Source organism: Crinia signifera, chromosome 6, assembly GCF_055691185.1.
Source record: "Crinia signifera chromosome 6, ASM5569118v1, whole genome shotgun sequence".
In the NCBI taxonomy this organism is placed as follows: domain Eukaryota; kingdom Metazoa; phylum Chordata; class Amphibia; order Anura; family Myobatrachidae; genus Crinia; species Crinia signifera.
Genome location: NC_139222.1, coordinates 121,088,670 through 121,102,021, shown reverse-complemented (window position 1 = coordinate 121,102,021; position 13,352 = coordinate 121,088,670). Strand labels below are relative to the sequence as shown.

At 40.8% G+C, this 13,352-nt stretch overlaps 1 protein-coding gene across 5 annotated transcripts in view; it reads right to left on the bottom strand.

The window, feature by feature from the left end:
• Window positions 1–13,352, bottom strand: part of STRADA (STE20 related adaptor alpha) — a 25,891-nt gene that overhangs the window by 9,520 nt on the left and 3,019 nt on the right. For 2 of the 5 annotated variants that reach the window (XM_083146986.1, XM_083146985.1), the window contains exons 2-7: window positions 11,789–11,848; window positions 10,799–10,856; window positions 9,430–9,488; window positions 5,166–5,271; window positions 2,601–2,722; window positions 1,904–2,012 (exon numbers count right to left, since the gene is read on the bottom strand). In XM_083146986.1, the coding sequence (XP_083003112.1) occupies window positions 1,904–2,012; window positions 2,601–2,722; window positions 5,166–5,271; window positions 9,430–9,488; window positions 10,799–10,856; window positions 11,789–11,800 (466 nt within the window). In that variant the 5' untranslated portion in view covers window positions 11,801–11,848. The remainder of the gene's footprint in view (window positions 1–1,903; window positions 2,013–2,600; window positions 2,723–5,165; window positions 5,272–9,429; window positions 9,489–10,798; window positions 10,857–11,788; window positions 11,849–13,352) is intronic. The other 3 variants (XM_083146988.1, XM_083146987.1, XM_083146989.1) reach the window with 2 other exon arrangements.

The window sequence follows — 13,352 nt, the reverse complement described above, 5'->3', positions numbered from 1 at the left end:
GAGTTTAGAGATTTTGTCTGCGTAGGATTGGGCTTGGATAAAGTTTAAGTTAAGTGTGGTAATTATTGGATAGTTCTTAGAAGCTTCTAAAAAGTTATGTGGTTTATGGGTGTGAGAGTCAATTAACTGTCCAACTCTTTGTAGTCCTGCGTTTCTCCAACTTGTGAAAGTAGGTGGGGCATTACCATCATGGAATTGAGGATTTTGTACGAAAGGTAGGTGTATCGTATGGTGTGGGTTCAGGTGGGAAGCGTGGCGTAAGGTAAGCCATAACTTACGGATGGACATTAGGAGAGGATTAAGATGTATTTCTGGGGGGATGTCTCTGTCTTCTAGGTGTAGGAAAGCAGTAAGTGAGATGTGAGGTAAAAAATGTTGTTCCAAGGCTGTGTTAGCATATGTGTGGTTAGTAAGTAGCCAGTCTTTGAGGTATCTGAATACTGCCGCTTGGTTATATATTGATATGTCCGGGAAGTTAATCCCACCATTCCATTTGGGCTGTGTCAATTTAATCATTCCGATTCTTGCTCTACCTTTGTTCCAGATAAAGGTTCGGAACAGTTTAGTTATAGCAAGGATATCGGATTTAGTGAGTAATAGTGGTAGGACCTGAATTTGATATAGAAGTTTGGGAAAGTATACCATTCGTAGGAGATTTGCCCTGCCCAGGTATGACAACTGGAGATGACCCATTCTATTTAGGTCCCTAGTGAGGTTTTTAATAGTTTTGCTGATATTATAGGCGTATAGATGTTGCATATTTTTGGGTAGGGTTATGCCCAAATAGGTCAGACGGCCCTTTGCCCATTTCATTGGTAGTTGTGCGGCCCATTTGGGGCGTGTATACCCCTGTTTTAAGTATAGGATTTCAGATTTTTCCAAGTTAATCTGGAAACCTGATAGTCTACCTGAGTTGTGTAGGAGATCTAGTAGGGGGCGTAGGGAGGTTTTTGGGTTTGCTATATAAATGAGGACGTCATCGGCAAATGCAGTTAATTTGATTTCCATATTGCCTACATGTATTCCTTGAAGGGCAGGCCAGGATTCGATTAGCCTGAGTATGGGGTCTAAAGAGAGATTAAATAGGATCGGTGAGAGGGGGCATCCCTGTCTAGTCCCTCTATACATCTGTATGGGTGTGCTCCTAGTTCCATTGATAAGTAGGGAGGTGCGTGGTGTTTCATAAAAGAACTTTATCAGGTTTATAAAAAGGGGTCCGAAGGAGTATGCTGATAGCGTCTGGAATAGGAAAGGCCAAGAAATAGTGTCAAACGCTTTGTGGGCGTCTAGGCTCAATAGCATATGTGGGGCGTTAGGGTGGAGATTAGAAGCAATTACCGAGGCTATTGCGGTGCGTATTCCCTTAACGGATTGTCGGCCTGCGACAAAACCCATTTGGTTGGGTGAGATAATCTCCGAAAAGAAGGATTGGATTCTTGTTGCCATAATTTTAGATAGTAGTTTAAAGTCTACGTTTAAAAGAGTAATGGGGTGGTATGAGTCCAGTTTTGTGGGTTCACGTCCAGGCTTGGGGATTAAGGTCGTATACGCCTCATTGAAGGAGGGGTACAAGGGTTGGGTTTTGTGGATGGTTCGGTATAGTTCTAATAGTGTCGGGACGATATCTGGCTGTAGTATTTTATAATATTCCCCAGAAAATCCGTCTGGCCCCGGGGATTTGTTTGTTTGAAGTGAAGATATCGCTTGAGTTATCTCTTCAGCTGTTATATCTGCGTCTAATTTTTCCATTTGGGCTTATATCACCTAATTTAAAATGTTTAAAACAGCCATATCATGAGAATATCTAACATTAATATCTAGTTAGGTTAAAAAATATTTGTATGTAGATTGGTTTAGTTTAAAGCTGACCCTTCTTTTACATGTTTCCTAGTAGTCTACTTACCATACGCCATAAACGGTGTTACCACCCAAAGCTCATTGTCTGCTATGAATGTGGCTCTGTAAGGGAGGATGTTGTGGTGATTGAACAGCTTTGACACGTGAAGTTCAGTCTGCAACCAAGAGTCAATATCATTGGCAGGAGAAATGTAACCCCTAACAACAGCACATAGCATGGTGGTTATCACTATTGCCCATATAAGGTTAAGTAGAGGTCAAAGCAGAATAATTAAGGTATACAGATTATTCAGCTTTTATATTCAATGTTCTGCATTTATCTATTTTTGGGTAGTAGTTGTTTTAAATATTAAGATGACAGATATAATACTATAAAAGTATACTATAAATGACAAATATCTGCTATAAATCACTACTATATAGAAAAAGGTTAATAAATATCACTGTTATCGAGTTCAGGAGATGGAGATCATACACAAGTGCACTATGGGCACCTATTGTTGACCATTGGGTGTTAAACTTATGTTAGGCCCAATGCTTTCTGCCTCTTCTCACTATTTTCATAATGTAGACAACCTGCGACACACTACGTTTGTGGGCTATAAGTCCCAGTCTGGCTGCTTGGGGATTCTGGAATTTGCAGATCCATAACCCAAGGTTGCCCCTATCTGCTGTACATATGCTTTAAATTGCCCTTACCACTAAATGTACATTCATATCATCACTTACAGAAATTAGCTTACCTGCAAGAAAGCAACCATGTCATTGGTACAGGACTCCATATTAATTCTTCTGATGCATACATACTCTCCAGATGGTTTGTAAAGAGCTAAATTCACCATCATCAGGTCCTCTAAGCCTTTTCCTGGGTTCAATTAAAAAAAAAAAAAAAAAGTTTATGACCCAATAAACACTAGTACTTATGTATTAGCTGGGCGCCCAATTAGCATATGTACGGCACCGTAGGGAAATCGCATTGCATGCAATTTTATAGGGTACGATACCATTTAATGTAGTATACACCTTGTATGACAAACAATGGGATTTAGGCACCGCCCCACTATCCACGCCACCCTGAAGCGTGGCGAGCGTTGGCGTAACGCGTCCTCCCGACCTTTTCATACACCCACATGGGGGTATGGTATGTGATGTCTCCAGTAAGTGGATGGGGGACTTTAGACTTACTCAGATTGAAAAAAAAAAACTGATGTTTTTCTTCTTGCTAATGGGTCTGCGAATGCATTTGCAATTTTGCGAGGGGCATTTATTCTTTCTGTCTGGGCAATTAATTTTTAATTGCAGGCATGTGCCTTTTCCCTAGTTAGCAATCCATACTGAATCGGGTCTAGAAGCCACACGGTCACAGAAAGGCTGCCGGTTTACAGATGATAGAGCTGCTGTTAATCCCACACAACCTTGTATGCTCGCATCTTGGCTGAAACTATTTAGGTTGAATAGTGTCTGCTAATTAATTATAACACGAGTCAAACCAGTTTGCAAATAATATTGAAAGACTGCAGCCATGAATGTATACATTTTCATTAGAAACAATGCAGCATTTAATAAGAATAAGGGTGCTGTTCCTAATTGAATGGAGACACCTGAGCGAATTAGAACTGAATAGCAAATGAAATATAGAATAAATATTTAATAAATAGCTCAACTTTTGTCACTACATAACAGATCATGTGCTGCGCTCTGTTAAATACAACTTCTCCAATAAGCTAAATTTATGGCCACCTTTATAGACATAAGGATTTTTCATACATTTCATTACACATTTAAACCTCATCCTCAAACTAAATCTACAGATTTTTTTTGCCACGTCAATTTTGGTGTTTCCAGGTGCTAGTAGAAAAGCCAGGGTTACTTAAATGCAGGGCCGGCCTTAGGCATAGGCCAACTAGGCAATTGCCTAGGGCATTTGGAATGCCTAGGGGCATCAACAGCTTCTGCTGATTAAAATGATATGCAGCATGCCTATATTCTGTGTGTGAGTGAGGCTGTATCTGCATATGAAATAGTGTATTCATGGAAATCACTGTAACATAGCATTCCGTATGCAGGTACAGCCACAGTTGTACACATACATGCTGCATATAATTTTAATCATTGGAAGCTCCTTGTGTGTGCTGGTCTTAACAATGCAAATAAGACGAATTTTCAGCAAAAAAGGCACCCAACGTTAGCAGAACTGGCCAGGAGCTGCATGGCCTATTGAGACAAGATGTATGAGGAAACATCTGTATCCAAGCAGAGGCAGAGGTCACAGTGTTAGCGGCTGTGCGAGTGCTGTCTGTGGGTGGGTTGGTTGTGCAATAGTGTTCAGCATATGTGTAAGGGGCATTATGTGTGTCATGTATAAATGCATTAATAATGTGCGACATATGTGTAACAGGCATTATGTGTGTCATGTGTATTACTAATGTGCAACATATGTGTAAGGGGCATTATGTGTGTCATTATGTGTATGAAGGGAATTAATAAAGGTTGGCATAATGTGTAAGGGGCATTATGGTTATAAGGACATTAATAATGTGTGTCATGTGTAAGGGGCATTACTGTGTGGTATTATCAGGGGTGCCGAGAGAAAGGGGTAGGGGGTACAAATTACCCAGGCCAAAGTCTGATGGGAGGGCCCAGTGGGGGCCCCGGGCCCCCTCCCCTTAAGTAACAGCAGCAGCTGCAGCTCTTCTCCTCTGCCCAGCACACACTGCTTTGTGCTGGGTTGCAGTGTGGCCATGGAGGTGCTTAAAATACAATATTTTCTCAGTATTTTTTTCTAAGGGTATAATGTGAATAATGTGAGGAGTAATGTATATAAGGTAAAGTGGTACTACAGTGTGATGTAATGTGAATAAGGGACACTATAACATGATATAATGTGAATAAAGTTGCACTACTGTGTGGCATAATTTGAATTGGGGGTAAAATTGTGTGGCCATGCCCCTTCCCAGCAAGAAAACACCCCTGTTTGGGCTGTGCACCAAATGTGTGCACTGTTTCTATTTAAAATATTGCGGGTAGGAGCACCAAAATGATGACTGCTATGATGAGGGTTGATGGTGCTGGGAAAGGGGAGCAGGGTCAGAGGCGGAACTAGTGGCGGTGCTAGGGGGCACCAGCCAAAATCTGGCCTAGGGCGTCATTTAGGCTAGGGCCGGCTCTGCTTAAATGCATTTGCCTCCCTGGCTAAAAGTTGCCCGCTAGCCCCTTGAACAAACAAGTAGAGAATTGCATACCTGAGGTCACTTGTGCTCTAAATCTAGTTATTTGGCATGTTACTGGCATTCCCCCCATCTACTTACCTATGATAGTGAGCAACTCATAGCAACTGCTGTCCGGAGTGAATATCCCCATGGCGTCCGGACTGCGACAGGATGCTATAGATTCCACACTGGCCGCCTCATTGGTCTGAAGAATGAGCAGGACAAAGATGAGACCATAAGACTTGTGTTTTGTTATTGGAGGGAATGATTTGACATGAAGAATGAGACATTTAAATGGTCATGTGTATAATATATATTGAGTTAAAAAAGAAACAGCTCTTGAAAAACAATGAATGAAATGTGACGGCACTCAGTGATCAGAAATAGAAAATGGGTTTTATTCTAGCTCAGATAGTTGCAATATGTGGCTGTTGCTGCTGAACTACAAGTCTCAGATTGTCCAGCTGGCCAGCAAAATGGCCTCGGTCACAGGTAACATATCCCACAACAATGAATAGTATGCATGCTCAATGTATCACACAGATAAATATACAGAATGAACACATATATATACATGGATAATGTGTTAGGGTGAAGCTAGAAACATTCAAATGACTATATGAAATAATTCAACTAGACAATATAGAGAACATGCAGAATTTCATCTATATTGATGGTATGGTACTTAAGGGATGACATTTAATACATCACCTTATATTGGCCTACAGACAGCACTCATGCGATTATTGGCTGCAGAAAGCATTTGGTCGGCATCCAACATAGAGCTCACAATAGGCAATGGGGCAGATGTATTAAGCCTTAACAAGAGATAAATTCAAGTGTGATAAAGAGAGATAAACGTCCAGCCAATCAGCTCCTTACTGACTTTTTTTCAAACACAGCCTGTAACATGGCAGTTAGGATGTGATTGGCTGGACGTTTATCGCTCTTTATCACCCTTGCATTTATCTCTTGTTAAGGCTTCATACATCTGCCCCAATGTAACTATTCAATGGCCCATCATAAATTGGTAATACTATTATACCCATCAGAAGGAACAGCAACAACATGTATATCTGAGCTGCACACTGTGTACCCAGCTTTCAGAACAGTCACACATTCTACTTTACATGGGACCTTTACTTAATCCCAAACAGTGCAGCCTTAAAGTGTAAGAGGGGGGGGGAGGATACAATACACTTGTTTCTATTGTGTGTATCAGTGGGAACTGCTCCAGTGACAGTACACTTGCTTCTGCACTGCACCTGCACCTGGTAGGATCTGCTCTAGATACAATACGGGGTCAGGCAAGTATGCTTACTCTCCTTTCCAGCTGCCTTACCTTAACCCCTGTACCCCGCTACCTAAACTTAACCCCACCTGACAGCAGACAATCCCCTCAACCGCAGCTTAACCCTAACCTAACCCCCTGTAGCCGAAACCTAAATCCCCCCATTAGTGCCTAAACCTAACCCTCCTTTTCCGTAGCCGCACGCTGGCGCTGCCCGCATATTTACCATTCAGCATACTGACACAGTTAAGGTTCCGGCGCCGGAATCCCAACATCACTAAGGATATAGGATTTGGTCTCCTGACATTAGTTGGGATGATGGCATCGGTATACTGAAACTGGCATACTGACTGCATACCATTCAACTATATACTATATAGTAGTGGTCTGCAATTGGCTTCCACAAGGGCATCAATTAAAAAAAAAAAAGCTATGAGGTCTTAAATACATACTATGAGAATAACAATCTCGATACAGAACAGGCCCTAGTCGGAATGGCACTGTGCTGGCTACAATAAACACACATCAGGCATATACAAGGGGCGAAATGCAGATCTCACACACAAGGTATTACCATTATAATGGACCAACACTGTGACTGCAATGTTGAACAGTTGTAGAATATGTTCAATTACCTGCAGACCTAGCACAATATATACACAATTAATTAATAAGAATAAAAAGTTATAGAAGCAGTCCTCAACAAGTTTAAAGAGGACTTTGCCCATTTTTACCAATAATAGCTCTGGAAAAGGAATGACCATGAAGGGTCTAATTTGTTTCTTACATAAGATAAAAGCTTCAACACAATGGCCCTTATTCAGATCTGATCGCAGTACAAATTTGTTCTCAAAATGGGCAAAACCATGTGCACTGCAGGTGGGGCAGATGTAACATTTATAGAGGGTTAAATTTGTGCGAGTTATTTTGTTTCTGTGCAGGGTAAATACTGGCTGCATTATTTTTATACTGCAATTTAGAATTCAGTTTCAACACACCCCACCCAAATGTAACTCTCTCTGCACATGTTACATCTGCCCACCTGCAGTGCACATGGTTTTCCCCATTTTGAGAACACATGTGTACTGCAATCAGATCAAGGGCCATTTTCACTAGTGCAGCCCATGTAATTGCATCTATGCCTTTGAGTTCTGAGATGCCGAGTATGTCCATGAAAATGAGATGACAGATGTCATAAAGGTACAATACAGACAGCACTTATGTGAGTTCCACAGTCTGATCCCAGCAGCTAGAGATGTAGGAATCTCTCACATTACCAAACCTCATGCAGTTATAAAGGGGCGTGAAGGGGTTACCCATCTACCAGTACCATAGTAATTTAATAGAATGTACCCTCCTGCGACGTTTATTAAATACAAGGTTATATATAGGTCTTCTCTTTGTGCTTTTCATCCATGCATTTATAGCAGAGAATTGCTTACATTTATTTTCCTCTAATAGGACCTATAGCTCTTATGTGTTCACAATAATGTATACAAAAAACAGCTTTGTGCTGTAACCTACAGCCAAGGAAATATGCAAATGAATCTAGTGACGTAAAAATCAGGATGATGTCATCTGTGAAAATTGCACACAGGTAAAATATAAAATATATCGTGTAAAGATAGCTATACTTAAGCCAACCCTAATACTTGATGCAAATTAAGAGACTAATATTTTAATGTGCTGGGTCACTTCCAGCATCATTCAAGTTTGTGGATATGCTTAACCCAACTTACATTAGGCAATTCAGTAGTCTCTAATAAACCTCTATATAAACCCCTGAAAGTCCTATAGAGTCAGGAATGAAAATAAGTAAATGTACAGTATGATGAACTAAGAGTGTGGGTGTAGAACTAAGAAGGTGGGAAGGGACTATTGACATTTTGCTGAAGATGAATTAGTACAGTAATCAAAACAAAACGGTGGATAAGTCGGCGCTTAACTTGTCTGTTTCCGTATTTAGAAAAAATCCTCGTGGTGTAGGGATATAATGAAAAACAAATGAAAAAATTGTTTAGGTGACACAATTCTATGTAATACACAAAAGTGACTAAAAAGAAGGGGAACCCCAGAGCTCGTACAGAAACTCAAAATGAGGTAAAGGTGCCCATACACGTTACAATTATTGTATACAATATTGTATACAATATCGCATCTCATCGCATATCGGTTTTGCGATGAGATCAGATGAGATGAGATCTAGTACAAAAAGTATGTGCAGCACATTCTTTTTGTACTAGATCTTATCTCATCTGATCTCATCGCAAAACCGATATGCGATGAGATGCGATATTGTATACAATATTGTATACAATAATTGTAACGTGTATGGGCACCTTTAGAGTGACCATGTGTATACAGGTATCTTTCAATTTTCAATTACAGGATCACCGATGTGAAATCATAGGTGACCAGGTATCAATATTGCAGTGGAGCTTTCTATGAAAGAAACCTTTATATGCTTTAAGACTCACATCAATTTAGTATGGTACGCACTTGATTTTTGAGCACTTGATATTTGAGCACTATTGATACCTGGTCACCTATGATTTTACACCGGTGATCCTGTAATTGATCACATACAATCACTCTTACCTCATTGTGAGTTTCGGTACGAGCTCTGGGGTACCCCCTCTTTTTAGTCACTTCTGTGTATTACATAGAATTGTGTCACTTACACAATTTTTTCATTTATATCCCTACACCACGAGAATTTGTTCTAAATACGGAGACAGACAAGTTAAGTGCCGACTTATTCCCCTTTTTTTTTTGGAAAACCGTCGAGTGAGGATTACACAGTGGTCCTCCAATTGGATTTGTGGCTGCAGGGAATGGTTGCGCCTTGGGACGTTTCTACCCCCGTTTGTTTATTAGTACAGTAATCAATTTAACTATGGTCAAAGCTTATTTTAGGTCCAGTCTCATGGCACTTCAGGCTCGGCATGCATTGCCAATAATCTAGCGAATTTGTAAATGACAAAGTGCTAGGGATAAAACTCTGCCTCACATCAAAATGCCTCCATGCAACAAATACGGACACTTGGTGCAGAGACAGACAGCCTCACTTACTTTCCTTCGAGAGTCCCCTATATGCGAGTCTGGAGGAAAGGAGAGGAGGATCCGCTCAGCTTAAAACAGCATATCAATGAGATATAAGATGTGACTGTCTCTTTGCCTCATTAACACACATTCATTGAACAACACATTAGACCTGAAAACTTCAGCATGCAAAGTAGTACACTCCAAGCTCTATGGAATGGAACAGGCTAAAGAAAAGAGGGGAATATAAAACATTTTATCTTTATAAAAAAAAAAATTTAATCTGAAAACTAATAGCTATATTTGAAAGGCCAGTTACTTGTCTATATGTTTTGCTGTTTTCTTAACATTACTATAATGTACTGGCCTTTTTGTTGTAATTGTCTTTGGCTATTCTAATAATTAAAATATACGTTTAAAAAAAAAAAACAAAAAAAAAAGAACCAATTCAACACCATTCCTTTTAAATAGGCTTAACAAGTTAAAGTTGTTGCTTTACATCCCACAGTATAATTTGAACTTTTTGCAAACTCTGACCTTATTACACACCTACTTCCGATGTGTAACCCAGCTAGGTAGATTCCATTTACAAAATACTAAATGTTACTTGTACTTTACTGGAAAGTGCGAGTAGTCCTCACTAATAAGTGTCAACATAAGTGGTTTTTATAATCCCACAAGCCTTTTTGTTTTTTACCAATTTCTTTTTAGATTTAAATACAAAAAGGGATGCTTGTACAGGGAATTGTTAGCTAATGTGGGAAAAAAACATGGGGGTTATTCATAGCTGATTTCTCTTGTGCAGATTGGCAAGGCAATCGATTATCGAACGACTGGGATTGAAGCGTGCATCTTGTGAGGCCAAACAGCAACAAAAACTATGAAGAATCTAAATCGCAATCTGACTGACAGGAAGCCGCCGTTTACAGGCAGCAACTGGATGTTTTCTAGGTGTGGAAGAAAAAACGTAGGTGTGCCCATGTGTTTTCAGGGAGGGCCTGTGACATCAGCTCTGGCCTCAATCAGCCTGTCTGTCGCAGAGGTATAGAAGGGTCAGACTTACTCATATTTGCATTAAAAAAAAATCATTAGATGGTAAGTATTTTATGAATGGATGTGCAGCTGGCCGGTGATCAGCGATTCATTCGCAGACTTGCAAAGGGCAGGTTTTACTCTGTCTGGGCAGCGACTATCTGATCACAAGGCTCATCAAAATTGCCCAGCAGCAATCCGGTCTGAATCAGGCCCCATGTGTCCTTCCTCGGGCTATACAAGCTTTGTTGCAAACATGGCCCTGATGACATCAGGACGTAGCTATACGCCCAGGTGCATAAAAGCAGAGGGCATCAGAGCGCACATGGCACAAAGCAGGAACAGACAAACATGGGAAACTACTTACCTCCAAAAAACTCCAACTCCCTCAAGCCATCCACAAGGATTCGGTCTGAAACCCAGCGCTGTTGGAACAAAGCAATCTATGTTAATCCATATAGCGATAAACAGTTTAGATTTTTTTTTTAAACTGCTTGCAGACAAGAGCTTATTGCTGTATCCAATCAGAGGCAGTTTTTATCTGCCAAAAATAATAATAATAATTGTATTTATATAGCGTACTTTCTGGTGTGATTGCAGTGTAGGGTCCAAACAACACAATCAGGTCCATGTATTTTTCATCCCATCCACAAGTGTACCAGAGAAGGCAGCCATGTTGTATGCTATATGAAGGTTTCACTGCAGGAGGTGAGCCATACAAGGGCCCCATGTGTATATGGGAAACAGACACCTGTATAGTAGTAGGATATACCCTGTATGGAAAGATCCACTTGAAGCACATCCTGCCCACAGAGGAACCATCCAAGGTAACCAGCTGGGGTGCACTGCGTAGGTCACCCACGATTGCAGGAAACACCTGGGATCTAGAAAATTTTCTGATCCCAAGTGTTATCGCGGCTCTGGCGGTTGCTTATTGGGAATTATGCTTCTTATGCAGAGCATAATTACCGATAAGTGCTGGTATCGGGATAAGGACACCAACATTGGGGCTAATAGGATAGCCCAAGGTGGTCCTCATAGCAGTGGTAAAGTACAGCTGCTAATAGGCTATTCCCTTAAAGTGGGAATTCAATTCCAGACAAAGGGTGTGAATTGCTGTTGTATTTAAATGTTGGCAACGGTAATTCATCTACCACCCCTCGTCCAGCTGGCCGAATATCAAATTTGCAATAAAAGTGATTGCTATCCTATGGGGCACCAAACACTTTTCTAGATTGGGCTGTAGTACAGCGTGGCTATTGCACAGCTGATTCGGCTAGGCAAATAGATAAAATCTTCACTCCTGTCAGCAGTTTCCACTGACCAAACAGAATTATGCTCCTTACAGGTAACTTACAAGGAAAGACATGGGGTCCTCTTTACGTCAGATGTATAGTCAAATGCCATAAACTAGTACCTGCAGACAAAAGAAAGGACTTTTTAGTTGCTCAACATAAAATTACAGTTTCCATACAACAATGATAGCGTAATTTTAACGTCAATAAAATTGAAGCAGAAACCTGCTTGAGCAATATTCCATTAGTATTCATTTAAACTCAGTAAAAGGCCAACAAGTAATTAACTCTATGAACAAATAATTCAGGACTGGGAAAACAAAACGGTACTTGTGTAGTTTCACGGCAGCAGGGAAATCGCATCGCTTGAGATCCGATCGCGTGCAATGCGAGGATACTTTTGTAGTTTCAAGTTTCCCCTGCCCCCGGATGACATGCGATGCGATTTAGCACATCCACAATATCCACGCTACCCCGAAGCGTGGCGAGCCCCACGAGGTTAGCTGTTTGTTGAAGATATATCTTCAACACTCTTACAACATCCGAAGTCTCCTTGCATTCAGGACGGAGTTGTGTTTAGATGCATGAATAGAAGGAGTGCTTGAAAATACTGTCGGTATTCTTGGCTGATTTAAATGAAACGCCGACATCACCTTCGGTAGAAACCTCTGCCATGTCCTGAGTTCAGCTCTATCCTCGTAAAAGGTCATATAAGGACTTTTGCAAGATAAAGCCCCCAATTCAGACACGCGCCTTGCTGACGCCAAAGCCAAAAGGACAACTGCCTTCCACATGAGAAATTTGTCCTCTACTGACTGCTCAAACCATGAAGACTGTAGAAAGTTCAGCATCAACGTCAAGTCCCACGGTGCTGTGTATTCATTACTGATACGTTTTAAAGGATGCATGGGTGGAGCTTTTATTTAATTTGTGATTCTGTGTGGAGACATTGAAAACATGAACTGTTTAGAGTTCCGAGGACCAAGTTTTAGAGCCTATGGGCCTTATTCTAGTTCACTCTTTTTGACAAAATCCTTCTTAGATGGACAAAACCATGTGCACTGCAGGGGGGGCAGATGTTACTTGTGCAGAGAGAATTAGATTTGGGTGAGGTATTTTGTTTCTGTGCAGGGTAAATACTGGCTGCTTTATTTTTACACTGCAATATAGATCTCACTTTGAAGTAAAACCCCACCCAAATCTAATTCTCTCTGCACAAGTAACATCTACCCTACCTGCAGTGCACATGGTTTTGTCCATCTAAGAAGGATTTTGGCATAAAGAGTGAACTAGAATTAGGCCATATGTCCTAATGTATGAGTGAGGGACGGCAGCAGATAGCCACAGACCCAAATAAGTTTCTAGTGGAGATGTGATGATGTCCATTATAGCCTATGGACTACTATGTGCACAATGTTGTAGTCTATGGGTTACATTTTGCCTAATTAGCTGGAAGTGGGTTCCACCAGGACCCTCCCTGGCAAAGGCCTCTGCACATGAGTGGTCAAAGGGATTGTGAACTCATCTTCCCCATGGTTACTCTTATTATAATCCTACCAGTATAATCACAAATTGAATTGCAATTCTGGGCTAATATCACATCCAGATATTCTATAGTGGGAAAGT